Source organism: Pygocentrus nattereri, chromosome 9 (assembly GCF_015220715.1).
Source record: "Pygocentrus nattereri isolate fPygNat1 chromosome 9, fPygNat1.pri, whole genome shotgun sequence".
In the NCBI taxonomy this organism is placed as follows: domain Eukaryota; kingdom Metazoa; phylum Chordata; class Actinopteri; order Characiformes; family Serrasalmidae; genus Pygocentrus; species Pygocentrus nattereri.
In genome coordinates, this window is record NC_051219.1 from 45,442,585 (window position 1) to 45,462,842 (window position 20,258).

At 41.8% G+C, this 20,258-nt stretch overlaps 1 protein-coding gene across 3 annotated transcripts in view; it reads left to right on the plus strand.

Moving 5' to 3' along the window:
* The window catches only part of cntn3a.1 (contactin 3a, tandem duplicate 1), a 134,028-nt gene that overhangs the window by 68,522 nt on the left and 45,248 nt on the right, over positions 1 to 20,258 (plus strand). For 2 of the 3 annotated variants that reach the window (XM_017715892.2, XM_017715893.2), the window contains 2 exons: positions 5,672 to 5,767; positions 20,013 to 20,216. In XM_017715892.2, the coding sequence (XP_017571381.2) occupies positions 5,672 to 5,767; positions 20,013 to 20,216 (300 nt within the window). Of the gene's footprint in view, positions 1 to 5,671; positions 5,768 to 17,924; positions 17,945 to 20,012; positions 20,217 to 20,258 lie in introns of those variants that run through there. The other variant, XM_037541630.1, reaches the window with a different exon arrangement.

Genomic DNA, 20,258 nt, shown 5'->3' on the forward strand with positions numbered 1-20,258 from the left:
GCCGTGTCATACCTATTCAGCCGTGCCCGCAGAGTGACCGTCATTTGAGACGGTTAAGGTAGTCGGAGGCATGCAAGGGCTTTCATCACACGGAACCGAGCGCCCCTCCCGCTGATCCAGTCTAGCACAAGCCGTTTAATTATGCCAGCTACGTAGAATGAATTGACGTTATGTAAGTACTGACAGGAGTAACACTTGTCCAGGAGTTAATCAGTTCTGGTACTGACTGGTTAGGAACCCGTACCAGTTTAGTGCTGGTTCTCCGTATTCATCTCTACTTGGAGACGGCCTGGCCTCAGGATTTTGTGTCTTTTTAAAAATCATTGTTAACCATTTATTCATGATGGAACAACTTCCGTATAATTGAAAGTAAAAGGTTGTACTCGACCTGAAAATATAAATAAAGAAATATTAATAAATATAATATAAATAAATTGGCACTTTGCCAGAACAATCAGTGGGCTTGATAGGGTGGTATAAATAATCAACATTGGTCATATTTACAATCGTGTTTGGCTTAGTTTCTTTATCTAAACAAAACAATTGGCGCCCCGGTTGAAAACCACTGCTTTACATGTTTAAATAAAATTTTATATATAATTAATCCCACTTTATATTGTGTCTCTAATAATGTGAACAACATAGGCAACAACATTGTAACTGCTGATGATTGAGTCAGTATTACAGATGGATTACAGAGCTACAGCCCATGTAATTACATATGTGTATTAACTTGTTTTGCTTCGAGTAATTACACAAGTATATCTTGATAGTTGTAACAGTCTATTCTCTCATGTAATTACGCAAGGGTAGTAACATAAATGCGATTCCATTTGTTATGGAACTGAAACAGCAGGTATCTTTTCTCATCTAAAGACGTAACATTAATTAAACGTGTTACATTTCCCTCAAAGCAATTATTACACAGTACCTACAGAATAACTGCACAGGACCTGCCCACCTGCTTTAAAGTGTAACTTGTAAAAGATACACTAGTTTAATTACGAGACAAAACAAGTTGATACACATGTAATTACATAAGCTGTAGTTCTGTAACATGAACTAAATCAGTTATATTGTTGTTGCATATGTTATTCATGTGTAACTACACAGTTATTAGACACTTGATATAAAGTGGCACAGAATAAAAGCTGTTTGCTCCCAGTTGAGGCTCTAACTTGGCTTTAACATGATGTATTAACTGTGTCTGTTTTTGTTTCTTATTCATTTTTTATTTGCTTTTTTTCCTGCATTTTCTTTTCTCAGTAATGACTTCTTGACAGCTATACCACTGCATACATTAAATAGACAAGGTATTTTTGTCTTGGTTGTCAAAGAACACACAATTACTGAACGCTTTAACATCCCAGCAGGCATATTAACAAAGCACAATGAATTAACACAAAAAAAACTAAAATAAAATATCAATATGACTTAAATAAATTAGTAAAAGAAAATATTTTTAACCCCCCCCCCCAAAATATTTGTTTATTTGTTTGTGATGTTGGTTCAAACATTCCCTGAAGGCAGACCAGCAGTTATTACTGTGTTTTAATGTAATAAACATGATGTATGTTGATTTGGCTTATATTCAGTTACCCTTAGGGGGAGATTTTAAGTTTTAGAGAAGAAAGGCTTTGTGTGTGTGGACAAGGATTTTTTTTAACACATATATTAACATAATACTCACTTCAAGCCAACTTACTAAGTTGCTTAATTCATGTGGAATAGACTCATTTAATACAAGGTTTCTGGAAGACGTCTTGAAGCAGCGCCTCGGTGTGCAGTCAACTGAATAGGCTGGTTTTGTCTGAATAGGCTGAAAAGGCTTGTTTGTGCTCCAGTTGAACTCCATGCAGGCTTGTGTGAGGATGTGTAACACCCACTCCTAACTCCTAGTCATTTCCGAACACTGTAATTTACCCGCCCTGCCATCTCAAACTCTGCAGATTTTGCCTAATTGATGGGCAGACAAGCCATTTGGCTCCATACCCAACCTTAAAGTGGCTGCAGCTTCACACCCAGAGGACAGTGATCTTGCCCTGTGATCCGGGTCCTTGTTCAGCGTTTCCTGCGTTAGGCAGGGAGATTGTCTTCTCTATCTTTTTTGCCTGTCAGCCTCTTTGAGGTTTAAAACCTAATCTTATGTTAAGCTTCTTTGGACATCGTCTATTAAACCGGTTGTACATCACGGGTTACAAGTGCTTCCTCACTAGTGAGTAACTGATGCATTCCTGCTTATTAATGCAGCTCTGAAGGCTCAGGGTTCAGCACTAAACCTTATGGCCTCTTTATTATTTTTAGCTCAGAAAGATTCCTTACAGTGCCTTTACACACACCAATCAGGGGTAACACTCTGACCACCTCCTCGTTTCTACCCTCACTGTCCACTTTATCAGCTCCACTTACTGTATAGCTGCTCTCTGTAGTTCTACAGTTACAGACTGTAGTCCATCTGTTTCTCTGATACTCTGTTACCCTGTTCTTCAGTGGTCAGGACCCCCATGGACCCTCACAGAGCAGGTACTGTTTGGGTGGTGGGTCATTCTCAGCACTGCTGTAACACTGACGTGGTGGTGGTGTGTTGGAGTGTGTTGTGCTGGTACGAGTAGATCAGATACAGCAGTTCTGCTGGAGTTTTTAAACACTGTGTCCACTCACTGTCCACTCTATTAGACACTCCTACCTTGTCAGTCCACCTTGTAGATGTAGAGTCAGAGACGACAGCTCATCTGCTGCTGCACGGTTTGTGTTGGTCACAGGACACTGTAATTTTTTATATATATATATATATATATATATAATGTGTGTGTGTGTGTGTGTGTGTGTGTGTGTGTGTGTTGGTATTGGAAAAGGGGTATTGTCTACTCTGACCTCTTTTCCTTACTACACTATCATCTCCAGTCTTCCAAACATTGCACATACTTGATTTGAGACTTTTCAGGTACACTGAGGTGGGACATATTGGCATTAGTCCTAAGTAGCACCCCACAATCTGAAAGTTCATTGGCTCATTACCTCGCAGCATCTTCTGTTGCTGCATGTGAAACATTTCGCAATTAACCTTTTAAGAGTGACACGCATTTGCATATTTTCCAGAAGGTTGATTTTATCTGAAATTAGAGAAGTGTCCGAGCACTTTTGGGAGGGATTTGCATTGCATTTCATGAGAATATCTGAAGTGCCCGTTTTCCGAATGTCTGCAAGCCTCCGCTTTGTTTAAAAGAGACTTGTGCCTTGGGAATCAATGAAGCCGTCTTCAGCGATGAGACATTTATTAGCTGACCTCCTTCTCCTCCCCGTGAATCAGCAAAGCCTATAACTTACATTTCCAGTTGCTCCCTGAGGCACGACCAATCAGCCACCTTGTTTCTGAGTGGGATGTTGGTGCTTTGAAATTCATCAAGCCTCAGAGCTGTGCTGGGAAGTGGGGCTATTTCTCTATGCTGGGCTGATAAAGTCTCTCTCTTTTTATTTATTTCTTTATTTACTGCTGTAAATTTATGCTGTGTTTACATAGAAATAGAGGTGTACAGTGTGCATCGCATTCTAATTAAATGTTTCCATTTCAGACTTGCGGTTTAATCCATTCACACTTCACTTTTGTGTCCTCTCCACTTCTCTGTAACGCACTTGGGGTCAGTCTCCGAGACTAAAATGAGTTTATGTTGGTAATTCTCCACTGACACTGAAATTTTATCCATGATTAGGCTTAATCCACGTCTGGGAGACCATCACTTAATATTAGAGTTAATTATACAACAGTTAGTTGTGGCCACGTCAGCTTCTTACTTTGTGCACAAACAGAAATCGGACACTGTTAAGATCACATTTGACCAACAGCCGATTTGCTCTGACTCTCTAAATTCCCAAACTGGACTATTGGTCTGTCTATTGGTCAGTCTATCTATTGATCTTTTGGTCTATCTATCTGTTGGTCTGTTGGTCTGCCTATCTATTTATTGGTCTGTTGGTCTGTCTATCTATTTATTGGTCTGTTGGTCTGTCTATCTATTTATTGGAATATTATATTCTTCTGTCTATCTATTGATATTTTGGTCTCTCTATCTATCTGTTGGTCTGTTTATCTTTTGATCTGTTGGACTATTGGTCTGTCTATCTATTTATTGGGCTATTGGTCTGTCTATTGGTCAATCTATCTATTGATCTTTTGGTCTGTCTATCTGTCTATCTGTCTGTCTGTCTATCTGTCTATCTGTCTGTCTGTCTGTCTGTCTGTCTATCTGTCTGTCTATCTGTCTATCTGTCTGTCTGTCTATCTGTCTATCTGTCTATCTGTCTATCTGTCTGTCTGTCTGTCTGTCTGTCTGTCTGTCTGTCTGTCTGTCTGTCTGTCCATCATGTTACTTCGATGTGGTTTCAATTCTCATACTCTTGTCTGACTCTGGCCATGAAGTGCTTACTCTGTTTAGATGAAACAAAGTATGCAGTATCAGTATCAGTCCATACAAATGCTTTGTAAACACGGTTCCAAGGCTGAATAAGTCTGGTTAATTATTCGGGTCTCGTAAGTCTGGCTTTCACAGAGCCACTACTGGCCTATCCTATGAAATGAATATGAGGTCAGTGAGGCATTCAAGAAGAAAACTGAATATTGAAGAAGAAAAGTTTTCCTGACAGCAGGCAGTAAAGGAACTTGTAGCACAGCAGCACTGTACTTTAGGGCCCCGTTCAGCCGGAAAAAAACTCCCCCAATGTTTATCAAGCCCCCTGTGTTGAGAATGGCGTATGCACAGTGTGCGTTTGTGTGAGAGAATGAGAGAAAAAGCGTGGGCACTTGGGTATTGAGTTGTTTTGAGAACGGATGCATGGCTCATGAATATTCTGTTTGAATATTCAACTCCCCAGACAAAACTCCCTCAGCGAATCAAGGTGCACGTAAGGTGCAGACAAGTTCCATCACAATTTGTTCACTTCTGAAGAGAAACAAACAAAAGTGTGCTGAGTGAAAATATGTTTGATTGTTTTGGTGGAGAAGCTGTAATAATTATTCTATTTAAAGCGAGCTGCCGTCTTGCCACACGCTCACGTGGACCTCAAAGTAATCCTCTGTAATTGGTTTGACAGTTCGGTGTGTTTATTTGACAAAATACCACTGTTTTTCAGTAATAAGTTCACTTGATCATCATTATGAGATGATCATAAACCCAGACTTCATCTAGCTGTTTTGACACTCAGGTTTTCTGTGTCTGAATAGTTCAGTGAAACTTTGGTTTTCTTGGTTTTGCCTGATCTGGTAGCCGAGTGGATCCACGTCGTCGTCGGACCTATCAATGTCTATCAATCTATCATTTAGAGAAGCCATGAGAGCGAAATCGGTCAAAATCAAGGAAAGCAGGTAGAAAACGGTTTGGATGCAGCCATTGACTTTTTTAGATGTCGGCTCTTTTGTCACGTTTGGCAGCGAAAAATGTTACTCAATCAATTAACGCCGCAGAGCAGCTAGGGGCAGGATTATATTTTAATGTTATAGGTTTGAATATTTGTAATTGGCGCAATAATAAGCAGTCAGAAGTGACCAAGTCACCATCTCTGGCAAATTAAGACAAAGAAAACAAGGTAAGGTTCTGTGATGAAATCCAAATGAGAATCCTGAATGAAAGCAAAGCCAGGACGGTGGCTGACCTGTGTTTTTCTCTCTCTGTCCCAGATTTGGAGGATTTTAAAACCCAGAGGAGAAGTCCGGTTAGGGTTCGTGAAGGCCAAGGGGTGGTCCTGCTTTGTGGACCTCCACCACACATGGGAGGTGAGTTGAGATATTCCATCACAGTTTACTTTTAGGAAAGTCTCATCAGAAGAAAATGGTCTTGTGTTTCTTTACAGCTGTTTACCACTGCTGGAAAAAGCATAACTTGAAAGTCTTGTGCTGTTAACTTTTGCCTTTTTGTAGTTTTCCTCTCATTCATTCAGTCAGTGGGCACATTTGCACTATTGGCTCAGCAGCTACATGTGGCGATATATGTGTCCATGCTCTGTGCACAAGTGCCTAATGTGAGTTTTGCTGCAGAATGTTCATTATCATTTATAATGAGTTATATTACACTGACCGTAACGCTTTATACAGTCATTCGTACTGTCAGTAGTACGTTTTTTGTTCATGTGCATCAGAGGAGTGTTTTTTTTCCCCACTCTCAGATGAATAAATGCAGCCTCCTGTTGCCTCACTTCGACGCGAGGCCAAATAGCCTGGCTGGCATAATGGGTCATCACTCTCCCGTTGAGGTCTAGGTGAACTGAGTGGGTTTGGAACATCATAATTGTCCTGATTAATAATCAAACCAGCACCTCAAATGAGTGGCAGGAATGTTTAGTCGAAGCTAGCAGGCTTTCACTTTTTGTGGGTCAGTCCAAATTACATATCTTCAAAAAAAAAGTCTGTGAAGGTCAGCCCTGCAATAGTCCTTCAGGAATTTGCATTCACAGATTCGCAGTAATGCAGCTAACCCAGGGGTCTTCCATTAAAATTCAGTAAGGTCCAGTTAGAGAAGAGGTTCAGAGCTCCAGAACATCATAACGTCTGACCTGCATCGTGACTCAGTGCCATATGCTGTTTACTGAAGTAGCCGAGTAGGAATATCAGCATCTTATACAGTCGACAGCTGAATATCCAGTTCGGTCAGATTTCACCAACATTTACTGAACGTCAGATCAAATAAAGTCCAGTTCGGTCAGATTTCACCAACATTTACTGAACGTCAGATCAAATAAAGTCCAGTTCGGTCAGATTTCACCAACATTTACTGAACGTCAGATCAAATAAAGTCCAGTTCGGTCAGATTTCACCAACATTTACTGAACGTCAGATCAAATAAAGTCCAGTTCGGTCAGATTTCACCAACATTTACTGAACGTCAGATCAAATAAAGTCCAGTTCGGTCAGATTTCACCAACATTTACTGAACGTCAGATCAAATAAAGTCCAGTTCGGTCAGATTTCACCAACATTTACTGAACGTCAGATCAAATAAAGTCCAGTTTGGTCAGATTTCAACAACATTTACTGAACGTCAGATCAAATAAAGTCCAGTTCGGTCAGATTTCAACAACATTTACTGAACGTCAGATCAAATAAAGTCCAGTTCGGTCAGATTTCAACAACATTTACTGAACATCAGATCAAATAAAGTCCAGTTCGGTCAGATTTCAACAACATTTACTGTCAGTTTCCTCTTTTTAGATCACGTCATGTGGAATAACTTCCCTCTGACTCACTTTCTTCTCTGACTGCTGTTTCTCTCTTGGTCCCTCCCCTGTGTGGAGTCACTCACTTGAGTCTCAGAGCTCATCGTAATGCACAGATCTGATTGGCTGAGTAGCGTCTCGTGTGATATTCACAACGCATGTGATTGGTCTGTGAGTTTCTGGCCGCTAAATCGGTACCGTAATGACTAGAAATGTTACGTTGATTAAAATCGGACCACCCCGTCAAAATTAAATAATTCTCCATAGTTTATATGTTACAGGTCCAGGTTTGCATAGGACAGCGTCTGGGTCTGGACCTGTTAGTGACCTCTGAACTAACGCCTCACAATATTTGGAAGGGCTTGCAAATTTGTCCCTTCGTTGCATTGTTTTCTATTGAAAGTGGAAAGTACTTCCGCAGTTGCTGTAAGCATGTTATGTGCATGTAATCAATAAAACCATGTTATACAACAAAACCATGCCTGATCTTTCCGAGGAGTGTGACCGGTCACAAGCATTGCGCTCTAACGAACGCCCACTAATTTCTGTACTTTGACAAAAACTGAATTATCTGCTAGCTTTGAATTTCTGTCAAACACATTGCAATTCAAAGAACCCAAAGGCTTCACTACCAGTGCTAATGTTATGGCACTAAGAACAGTAAATATTATAAAGATCTTATGATGCGTAATGCTTCCTACATTCTATCAGCGGTGCTGTTGATTTCTTGGTTCATGTACATCAGAGGAGTGTGTTTCTCCCACTCTCGGACTTGCAGCCACCGGTTATCTCACTTCTGTGCATGGCCAAATAGCCTTGCTGACATAATGGTTCCCTGACAGAGCAGTTGAATTACTTTTACGTGTTTGTCAGTCACTGATCTCAACCAGCAATTACAGTCGACCTCTACCTGCTCATAGGCTTTAAATGTCTTTTCAGCCTCGCTACAGCACAGTAAACACAAATTTCCCTATTCTGTTCCAGCCCTAGATTTAACGCACCTAGTGGCAAGCTAAATTGCTCTCATGTTAAATGTCACGCCAAGCAAACTTTTCACTTACTCTTGCCTTTCTATAGGTGGTTGTAGTGTTTTTGTATAAAGCACAGTCTGTGGCAACGCTTAGCCTGGAAGGAGAAAAAGTTAATAGCTTTTACTTTAATATTTCCTTTCAAGGTCTTGACAGTTACATATAAACATAAATCTGTTAAAAGCGTCCTTCTGCACAAAGCCAGCACCCCCTCATGGTGACTGAATTGCATTTTCCACTAAACAGAAAAATATGTAATTGACTTAAGTCAAGCTGTCACCATAAAGCGTGAACTCTGCGGCTCTGAAGTGGCGCAGCCGTTTATGCTTTCGTCCTCACACTGGGAGGCAGTGAGTCAGTCCCTGGCAAACTCTGTCTGAGTTGGTACGGTGGTCCTCTCCGCCGATCACTTGGCACAATGCTTGTGAACGTTGTCGTCTGGAATCTAACGCAACAGAATTTGCTGTTTGGCCCCGTTCACATTCCCAGGTTGAAGTGGCATAAACCCGATTTCCTGCCCTGATGTGACTCAGATCTGGTGTTTTCAGGGCAAATCTGATCTTCTCAAATCAGACCCGAGCCACTTTCATATGTGGTCCTAGATCGGATATGTATCCGATTCGTGGCCGTGCGACCTTAACGTGACCCTCAGATCGGACTTCATGTGCTTTTTTTCCCCCCCATTGCTCTGCGCCGTCATTCAGCGTTACCATGGTAACAGCGCCGAACAGACGTTAAAGCCTGTAAACGGTGGAAAAGCAGCTCATCTCGCCTTTTTCTCCTCCGTCTGGCTCTAATAATGAAGCTGAGAGCTGATCAGAGTTAATGATCTTCTCAGCGAAGCTCGTTCTGCTCGTTAGTTTGTGCTGATGATTCAGTGATTCAGTCACGTGACGTCACTGAGTAGGAGGAGCTCATGAGGGTCAGTTCAGGAGCCAGTTCATCACATTAACGACAGATTTGAGTCTCTTACCTAAACGAGTGAGGACTGTCGAGTCAGAGAGATCGGATCTGAGGAAAAGTCTGATTTGAGCAACGAGGCTTGTAATGGGAACGAAGCCTTAGTCTTCAGCATTTTAAGCTGTCCTATGGTGTTGCATCAGCAGCAGTTCAGACAGATACAGTGGCCGTCTTTAGATGTCTCTGAGAAAAACCTTGCTTGGAGACCTAGCTGGTGGGTGGGAAGTGGGGGAATGAGCATGGGTTCTCGTTCTCAGTAAACACTCGAGGTGCCAGTGTTTGAATACCGAAATTACTGTTGAGTTTTATCACAGGAAGACGAAAACGGAGAAATTTACCAACCAACAACATCCTGATGTGATGTTATCACAGTGAAAAGGAATTTAAAGGTTTAACAGATGTTTACATGCATTGATGGTTTCCTACTGGGATCCAATGAAGTCTTAGAGGAAACAAGTCACCTCTAATGGTTAGCATTAAAAGCCAATTCCCATTAAAAAGTAAAACCAGCAGGTTTCAGTCCTAATCATTCTAATGGTTTTTAGCAGGGTGCTTGGACATGCAAGCAAATATGCTGAAGTGCATTGCTACTCTAAAATAGACGGAGGGGCTGAGAAGCCTAAAATAGTGCAGGTATTAGGTCCAGAAACAGGAGACCACCTGTAGAAAGCAAGGAGTCTCCATCAGCATCCAGTGTTAGCGGTCAGCTGTAGTGGAGTTGTAATGAGGTGAAGCTCGTTAGCTCATCTAAGGCAGTATGCCGCTCATCTAACATGAAAAATAAAATCCAACAGGTTTCCTTGAGTTTTACTTGAGTTTCCTCGAAACCATGTTTCTAACACAACAAGCCACCCAACTCTTGGTACAAGCAGTGGTCATCTCACGCCTCGACTACTGCAATGCCATACTGACGGGCCTCCCGGCCTGTGTTGTAAAACCACTGAAGATGGTTCAGAAGCTGCAGCGCGTCTGGTCTTTAACCAACCAAAACGGGCGCATGTCACTCCACTGCTCACTGAGCTCCACTGGTTACCGGTTGCTGCTCGTATCAAATTTAAAACTCTTACGATGGCCTACAAGGTGTTAACAGAGCAGGCTCCTTCCTACCTGCACTCGCTCCTAAAGGCTTACAGCACCGCCCGGCCGCTGCCATCCTCCAATGAACGTCGCTTAGCTTTGCCAAACATTCACACAAAGCAATCGAGACTGTTCTCATACTTGATTCCCCAATGGTGGAACAAGCTACCTTCCGCTGTCAGAGCAGCGGCGTCCCTCGCTGTGTTTAAGAAACTCCTGAAGACGGAGCTCTTCAGGGAGCACTTGCTCTAATCGCCTCCTGCAATCTAACCACTACCAACCTCATCTCCTTCTTGCCCTCCTTCCCTTCTCTACCCCGCTATTACCCCTTGGCCTCCTTTATGGCCTGACTATGTTTGTTCTATGTACCTCATTATTTGTAAGTCGCTTTGGATAAAAGCGTCTGCTAAATGTAATGTAATGTAATGTAAATGTGTTACGTGTGATATGAGTTGTCTTTTAAAAACAAACCATAGCTCTACTTTAATTTCAGCCAAAATCTGCTTTTTGGTCATTGTTCTGTTCATCAACTCGAGGATTAAAATTAACCAACATGCACATTCCTAGTGGCCAGGAAGGAAAAACTCAATAAAAATCCAGCCCAACTAGTTGTAGTTTGAAGTGACCTTATGTAAAATTTGACTTGTTCTTTTGCCATTTTAAAGTAACCTCTTCAACTCCTCGAGACCACCGGTGGTCCCAAACCGCTCTTCATCATGTTCTCCATAACGTTCATACTCCATAAGCTCCATTCAGAAGCTGGGCGTCGTGTGAGGCTGTAGCTCTTCTCTCCAGTCTAATAGACGGTGACGTCATTTTAAACCCTTATAATAAAAGAAGCTGAACTCAGTTTGTTTTTCTACTGAAAGTCGACCCGTTTTTCCCCAAATCTGGGCTCTAAACTATAAACAGACGGCGTCTCTTCAGTGATCTGCTCTGGAAACATCACTTTTAGAAAACAACACAAAGAGCGGCCGAGATTTTTGGCTCTCAGCAGTGAATTGTAAGGATATAGTGAAATGTGGAGATCATAAAACACACGTTCTGTTAATTTGAGGGGCTTTTACAAAAATAAATAAAATAAAAATGGACATTTATTTCATGCAGTTACTGAATAATTTGCCTTACGATTTGGTCACAAAAATTCAGATGGAAAAACCAAAATATAATAAATATGCCCCGGAGAATCAGAGGCTATAGTTACTCACTTTTTTTGGTACTTTGCCCTTTAGTGGTCTTATTTGAAATGGGTTAAACCCTGTTTTAAGTCTGTTTGTGTTTTACTAGGCTAATAGTAACTGAAATGACTTGGAAGTTGGTTGAAACATCGGTTGAGATCCGTAAGGGAAAAACAGCTGAGCTCATCAAAAATAACGGCTTCGATACACTAGGTAGCCTCCCCAAACGTTCAGAGCACCGTCCTTCACGTTATCTTCACCTCCTGCTACACCCCACTTGAGCTGAAGAGCACTGTTGTCCACTGTCTGTTTCCCTAACCATCAGGTAGCCTACAGTCTGTATATGACAAGTCAACACCCTCTCCAGACGTCGTTCCTGTATTGCTAACAACGTGCAATATAGTTCCTAAAGTATCAAAGTGCATCCTCTGGCACTTTGTGTCACTTCTGATCAAACAGCTTACCGTGCGATGGGGAGTGGATGGTCTAGCCGCGTTACATTAGTGGCCTGTCTGGCTCTTCCCCTGCTGGCTTGATTACTGTGTTTAGAGCTGCACCTAATGTACCCAGCCTTATTCCTCTAATGGAGGTAGACCTTTTTCAGCTTACTAAAGCTTGAAATCTCTTTTTTTTTTTTTTTCTTCTGAGCCCATCAAAGAAATTGGCCTCTGCTTTGAAACGCTTTTTCCGTGCACGAAGAGCTCATATTCGTTATTTGCTGGAGAAACCGGTCTGTTATTTGACCACATAAAAGTAAATACTCTTCTGTAATTGTTCATTTACTTATTTTTTTATGCTGTATGCTGACTTATTTCCTCCCGTCAATGTCTTGTACTGTGCACATGTTTGTTGGACCAGTTTACTTACTCAATACCACTATTGATAATTTTCCTGACTTCTTTTATAGAATGCGAATTCCCTTGTGTCCCAGGGTCCTTATTAATGTTTAATATGCCAATTAGTAACCTTTTGTTCTTGTTTTTTGTTTATCGTTCTCCGTACCTTTTGGAGGAGATTGACTCGAAAACAACAATTAAATATGTATGGGCTTGTCAGAACAGAGCAATGAATGTTTTATTAATGCGAGATGATCAGGCGACTGCGCGGATTTAATGTGTCGCGCAGCAGTGCTGTTCATCAGGCTGGCTCTGTGCTTTACCACTCAGCTTATTAGTTTGCTGCTGCTTTTTGTGGCTTCCGAAAAGAAAAATTAATATATAAAACTAAATATGGAAATTATATTACAAGTTATTAGTCTGTGGATGTAGGTGTGTGTATGTGTCTGCGTGCCTTTCCGTCTGTGTTTATGTGACTGGTTCATCACTCTCTGGGTAAACTGGATGAGTTTGGAACATCATCAATGTCCTGGTTAATAGTCAAATCAGCTGAATAATGAATAATTAATGGTTTAATCATCAAATCAGTTGAAGCCAACTAGCGGTCTCCTTTTGTGCGTCAGTCTGAATCGCATATTATCTTAAAGTCTCAGCCTAAAAACGCACAAGGACATCTCTGAGTAATAGGAGTTCCTCAGCAATCATAGACTGACTCTAATTCCACTGAGCTCTCGCAGTATTTGCAGGCAGTTTTGTCATTTCACCACATTATTTTGGTATTGAATATGTAAATAATAAGTACTTTCTCTTTCTTTTAATTTATCTTTTGCATCATGCCGTGTGCATATAATCAGAAATCCTAATTATTTATAGATTTCACCCAGGCATAGTTCATAATCACACAGTGCAGTTGGATGTTCTGCCAAAAATGTTTTAGAGGACTACACTCACCGGCCACTTTATTAGGTATTAGTTGTTAACACAAATAGCTAATCGGCCAATCACACGGCTGCAGCTCACTGCATTTAGGCCTGTAGAGGTGGTCAAGACGACCTGCTGAAGTGCAGACCGAGCATCAGAACGGGGAAGAAAGGGGATTTAAGGGGCTTTGAACGTGGCGGGGTTGTTGGTGCCAGACGGGCTGGTCTGAGTATTTCAGAAACTGCTGATCTACTGGGATTTTCACGCTCAACCATCTCTAGGGTTTACAGAGAACGGTCCCAAAAATAGGAAATATCCAGTGAGCGGTCAGTTGTGTGGATGAAAATGCCTTGTTGATGTGAGAGGTCAGAGGAGAACGGGCAGACTGGTTCCAGATGATAGAAAGGCAACAGGAACTCAAATAACCAACCAGAATCTCTGAGGAACGTTTCCAACACCTTGTTGAAAGTCTGACACGAAGAATTAAAGCAGTTCTGAAGGCAAAAGGGGGTCCAGCCTTTTACTAGCGAGGTGTACCTAATAATGTGGCCGGTGAGTGTATAATAGGATGCTTATTTTGTGTACAAATAATTTAATTTCATTGTTTTACTCTAAAATAGTAAACTCCTTGAAAATGTAAAACAAAACCTTCACTCTTTTTATCTTTATGTACTTGTTTGTCAAAAGTACTCCTGATTTCTTTTCTGTTTCTCCCTTGTTTTTTTTTATCAGAAACAAAATAAACTACGTTCAAAGCAAGCTGTGAAAATGTTTTAGGTTCACAGTCATCACAAATGTTGCCACTAACTCTGCAAACCGCTGCAAAATCAAGTATTTTAGCCTTCAACAAACACAAAAGAATAGGGCGATTGCCCTGTGACTGTACAGTGTATAATTCTTTAGCTCAATCAGCCACATTACACACTATATATAGCATCTGCAGTCAATGGCATATAATGTAAAGGAAATGAATGTGATGTAGGGAAAAAAAGGACCTCATATGGCTCCACTTTACCCATATTGGCGATCCAGTTAATATAGAAGCCCTTGCACTTCAGTACAGGCTTCCTTCAGAGTAATAGCAACCATGCATAGTTAAGAAATCATGTTTTTAATGGGGGGAAAAACAGTAGGTGATTGACTTAAGCCAACTCGTCACCATAAAAAGCGAACTCTGGGGCTCCTGAGGGGCAAAGCCCTTTTCAGATGCTTGAATAGAGCTAAAAGCATTTCATACAGTCCTACAAAGGCAGAGCAGTGACAACAATGAAACTGAGAAAAACACCCTTGAAACCCTTGAAATGTAGTATCGAATTTGTAGTTATTGCACTTTCCACACTTTATTTTGTTTTAAATGAAGCCCAGCTGAATCAAGAACTTTTGTCGCTAGATAAAGTTTCTCCTCAGACGCCTGAAGTTGGCTATGGCTTTATTTCGTCTGACACCGCAGTTATTATAGTCAGTTTCTTAAACTCCATGGGAATGCTGCTTGTTCCAAACTTGCACTCGTACAACCCAATTTCCAAAAAAGTTGGGGTGCTGTGCAGAATGTGAATGAAATTAGAATGTAATGATGTGCAAATCATTTAAATGATTATTTTTAAAGGAAAGCACTGCAGAGACAACATATCAAATGTTGAAACTGAGAATTTGTATATTTTTTTTCTTTCACATATCTGCTCATTTTTCATTTAATGCCAACACGTTCCAGAAAGTTGGGACGGGGTCTGTTTACCGCTGAGTTTCATCACCTCTTCTTTAACAGCACTCTAGGTGTTTGGGAGCAGAGGCGATGCTGCTGTAGCTCTGAAAGAGCTGCTCATCAGTTTCAGGCGCTCCTTTATCGTATTTTTTCATTTCATAATGTGCCAAATCTTTTCAGTGGTGACCAGTCTGGACTGCAGGCAGGTCAGTTTAGCACCTGGACTCTTATGGAGCAGTGCTGCTGTAATTCATGCAGAATGTGGTTTTACATCGTCTTGCTGAAATAATCAAGGCCTTCCCTGAAAAAGACGTCGTCTGGACGGCAGCAGATGTTGATAAAACAGGTTTATATCATTCAGCTTTAATGGAGCCTTCAGAGATGAGCAGGTCACCCAGGCCATGTGCACTAATGCCCCCTAAACCATCATGTAGACTGGCTTTAGAACTGAGCACTGATAACAAGCTGAGTGGTCTTCAGCCCGGAGGACACAGTGTCCATGATTTCCACAAAGAATTTCAAATGTTGATCCGTCGACCGCCGGACACTTTTCCACTTCCCCTCAGTCCATTTTAAATGGGCTCAGGCCCAGAGAAGGTGGCAGCGTTTCTGGATCTCTTTATATGCAGTTTCTTATTTGCATTTTAGAGTTTTAATTTGCATTTGTGGAAGCAGTGAAAACTTTTCACAGGCCGTGGTTCTCAGAAATGGGGTGGCGGGTTTGCCGTTACACAACTTTAACAGCCTTTTGTTGCCCCCCCATCCCCAACTTTTTTGGAACATGATGTTGGCATCAAATTCAAAATGGGCAAAAGTATATTTTAAAAAAAACAATAAAATTTCTCAGTTTTCAAGGTTTGATATATTGTCTTTGTATGTTCAATGACACAGTGTCTCCACTTCTTTGGGAATGGTATTATATAACGTAGGAATAACTCAGTCAGTTTGCATTATTTTCCGTGTAAATTACAGAATAATAAGCCTAAAGGCATAAAAAATTGAGATTAAATGTCTCATAGAAATATGACTGACGAGGTTATTACACAGAACTGTTATTCTTGAAAGAATTTGTCATTTCATTGGAACATAAACTTAACAAATGCCTCAAGATTCCTGAGCTCTCGTGCTCTGAGGCCTGCCGCTGGTAGTCTGAGATATAAACAGCTTATTGTCCTAATGTTTGTTGCAGGTCTGTGACACATTGACAGGTTTGCAGCTTGTGGGCTGCAGATTGCAGGTGTGTGCAAGTTAAAGGCTTAACATATTGCAGAGTATTGCTCCATTTCTTTCAGCCATCATCCCAGTGCACAGCTTTGGAAACGGTGATGATTCCTTTACCCTTGAAATGGATGGGAAAAGCCACTAATGGACCAATGGACTGTGTGCCGCAGGTTTTTTCTCCCTCTGGTCAAATCGTCTTCTATGCAGAACCAAATAAAGCATTTAACGTGTGCACAGCTGTGTGTGTTTGTGTGTTTAACACATTTACATTAATTGATCTCTCCTTTTAAAAACACATGCTGTCGCCTCCTCCTAATGACAAGTCTTTGTGCTGTGTGTGTCATGTACACCTTTTTATCAGCTCCACTTACTGTATAGCTGCACTCTGTAGTTCTACAGTTACAGACTGTAGTCCATCTGTTTCTCTGATACTCTGTTACCCTGTTCTTCAGTGGTCAGGACCCCCATGGACCCTCACAGAGCAGGTACTGTTTGGGTGGTGGGTCATTCTCAGAACTGCAGTAACGCTGGCGTGGTGGTGGCATATTGGTATGTGTTGTGCTGGTACGAGTGGATCAGACACAGCAGTTCTGCTGGAGTTTTTAAACACTGTGTCCACTCACTGTCCACTCTATTAGACACTCCTACCTTGTCGGTCCACCTTGTAGATGTAAAGTCAGAGACGACAGCTCATCTGCTGCTGCACAGTTTGTGTTGGTCATCCTCTCGTCCTTCATCAGTGGTCACAGGACGCTGCCCACAGGACGCTGCCCACAGGACGCTGTTGGCTGGATACTTTTGGTTGGTGGACTGTTCTCAGTCCAGCAGCGACACAGAGGTGTTTAAAAACTCCAGCAGAACTGCTGTGTCTGATCCACTCAGACCAGCACAACACACACTAACACACCACCACCACGTCAGTGTTACTGCAGTGCTGAGAATGATCCACCACCCAAACAGTACCTGCTCTGTGAGGGTCCATGGGGGTCCTGACCACTGAAGAACAGGGTAACAGAGTATCAGAGAAACAGATGGACTACAGTCTGTAACTGTAGAACTACAGAGTGGAACTATTTCATAAATGCAGCTAATGCAATGGACAGTAAATAGATACAGGGAGTTTTATTTAATGTAGTGGCCGTTTGGTGTATAGCTGTAAAGAGTGCCCTCCACAATTTTTGGAGCTATGAAAAACCACTTATTTTGTTTTTCAGCAAAACAAGAAAGGTAAAATTATTCAGATGAAAATAATCCATATAAATGCGTAAACACACTGACTACGAATTTGTGTGAACTCTAATTGGTTTATAATATTCCCACTTCTGCGTAAGGTTTCATGATGAGAAGACCTAAAAAAAACAGGTTTACATGATGTAAGAATAATGCAGTTCAGACATAAAAGCCTCTAATCCTCACTTTGAAGTGTGGCTTTGGCTGGCTAATAGTACAGAACTGTTTGTATGTGCATGTAAGCCCTGAGAATCTTCTGGGGTGGCACAACATTGTGGCCATCAGAGACCTAAAATAAGAAATATAAATACTTTTGATTTTCGATCAAAATATACCTACTTCTTCCATGAGAATAAAACTGGGGTCATGGTTTTATTTCAGCGAGACGTAAGAAAGATTGGCTCTGAAGGATCTTTAGCTGGGCTGAACGATTTCATGAAGATCTTTCACCTGTATTACATTTGTAATTTTAATGGAGTTTTTTTCTAGAATTAAATTACCAGGTGTTAAGTTCTTGTCTGGTGACCAACATGGTGACCAAATCTAGAGTCCAGGGACCTCCCACTTCGCTGGTTCTACGAAGTGATGGTAATCCTGTTTTCACGTTACTGCGTATTCAGTTGTGTAGTAAGTTATACCCTTAATTCTGGTTGTTTCTTCTGTGCTCTTCCGTTTGCGACAAGCTCAAAACTGCCACTGTTTTCCTGTTTGTTTTGAGGCCAAGCAAAGACGAAGAGTTATTTTCTAGAATGAAATTACCAGGTGTTATTAAGTTCAATCTAAAACTCTAGACAACGTTGAACAGCGTACGCTGTAACATTGCAGCTCTTGTGATTTGGAAGTTGTGTTGTTGGTTTGAAAACGTGATGACATGGATCGTTTCATAAGTGTTCTCCAGTTTTATTGAGAAATACAAAAGAAGGCTCTTATTTTGGTGAAAGGAGAGCACTCAGTGAAAGGGTGCAAGTAATTGGGCTTTTTCTAGGAATAAAAGCTTATTTATTGATATGGATAACTCTGAAGGGTGCCGTGTAATGATGTGTATAATTGAGGTCATTGTACAGTTGCAGTAGTTATACTGTTGATTAACGACAGTTATTCGACAATTGTAAGTTCGTTAACTGTTGTGTTTGGGGAAAGTGGAGGACAACCTGTCGCATTTGGCTTTTGCTAAATATTTACATATTTGAGAGACTTAATATTTTATATAAGCTACCTACACATCTCTGCTGCGAAATGGAAAATATGAGCACTGTGTTCAGCGTCCAATTCCACTGAAAATATAAGTATAAACATTGAGCTCCGTCTATAAAGTGAGTTATTGTAACAGATGGAGACACTAGCTGTAACCGTCTCCACCATGTCCAGTCTGTGACGTGGAAGCTGAGGCTGCGTTCACACAGCAGGTAAAAGTGGCCCAAATCTGATTTTGTGGTTTGGCTGTTCAGATGATCGTTTAAATGTGGTCTGTATGCGACAGTCTGACCAGATCAGCTCCTAAACTGACCCACATGAAAAGACCTGAGCGTCACGCTGCGTCACGCGGCTCATCCAGAGGTAAACGATCACAACCGCCAACGAACTCCGGTCGCTCCCGGAGGATCAGCTTCATCTTCACCAGCATCACAGGAGCATCACGAGGCTTCACTGACTGACAGCTGGGCTCATCGCCCACAACGTGTTCGAGCTGTAAAAAGGGCGCGGCCACTTCTTCGGTTCGCGTTCTCCTGCGGCCACGTTCTCCTGCGGCCGTGTTCTCCTGCGGCATCATTCTCCCGCGGCCTCATTTTCCCATGGCTTCGTTCTCCCGCGGCCTCATTTTCCCATGGCTTCGTTCTCCTGCGGCCACGTTCTCCCGCGGCCTCATTTTCCCATGGCTTCGTTCTCCTGCGGCCACGTTCTCCCGCGGCCTCGTTTTCCCATGGCTTCGTTCTCCCGCGGCCTCATTTTCCCATGGCTTCGTTCTCCTGCGGCCTCGTTCTCCTGCGGCCTCGTTCTCCTGCGGCCTCGTTCTCCTGCGGCCTCGTTCTCCTGCGGCTTCGTTCTCCTGCGGCCTCGTTCTCCTGCGGCCTCGTTCTCCTGCGGCCTCGTTCTCCTGCGGCCTTGTTCTCCTGCAGCATCGTTTAGACATTTCTTTACAAATCTCTTCAAAGTCTCTTCTAGTGTTTGTACAGAAACATGACCCCAAACATTTATGAGTCTCAGCAGGGCGAAATTATGACAAGTGTCAAGCTGGAATGACGTAAAAGTCACATGAATTCCGATCTGGCTGTTGAGATCATTTACATTAAGATATGCAGAACATATTTACAATACAGACTTTGTCAGTGAACTATAGGGGCAAAAAATAATAATAATTTTTCATGAATCATAATCCATATTCAATTTATCGCAATACTGATTTGAGGTCATATCGTCCAGCACTAACGCAGCTAAATCGATCTTTAAGCCTCGTCATCAGAAAGTGTGACGGTGTGTACTTCCAGATCTGGTCTGTTGTGAAAATTCAGCATGTTTTATAATAATTGTTCTTTTTTCATGACATTGGTCTGGCTGTTATGCTAAAATGTTCCAATATGTCATTTCTAGACCTTTTTAAGTGCATTGCCTGATACTCTACTCAAAACTGTCTTCTGTACCACCTGTCGTCCTGTAGAGCTGACCTTTTCGTGGATCTTCAACGAGTACCCCTCATTTGTGAAGCAAGACACTCGGCGATTTGTATCTCAGAAAACAGGGAACCTTTACATCGCTAAAGTGGAGCCGTCGGATGTGGGGAATTACACTTGTGTGGTGACCAACATGGTGACCAAATCCAGAGTCCAGGGACCTCCCACTTCGCTGGTTCTACGAAGTGATGGTAATCCTGTTTTCACGTTACTGCGTATTCAGTTGTGTAGTA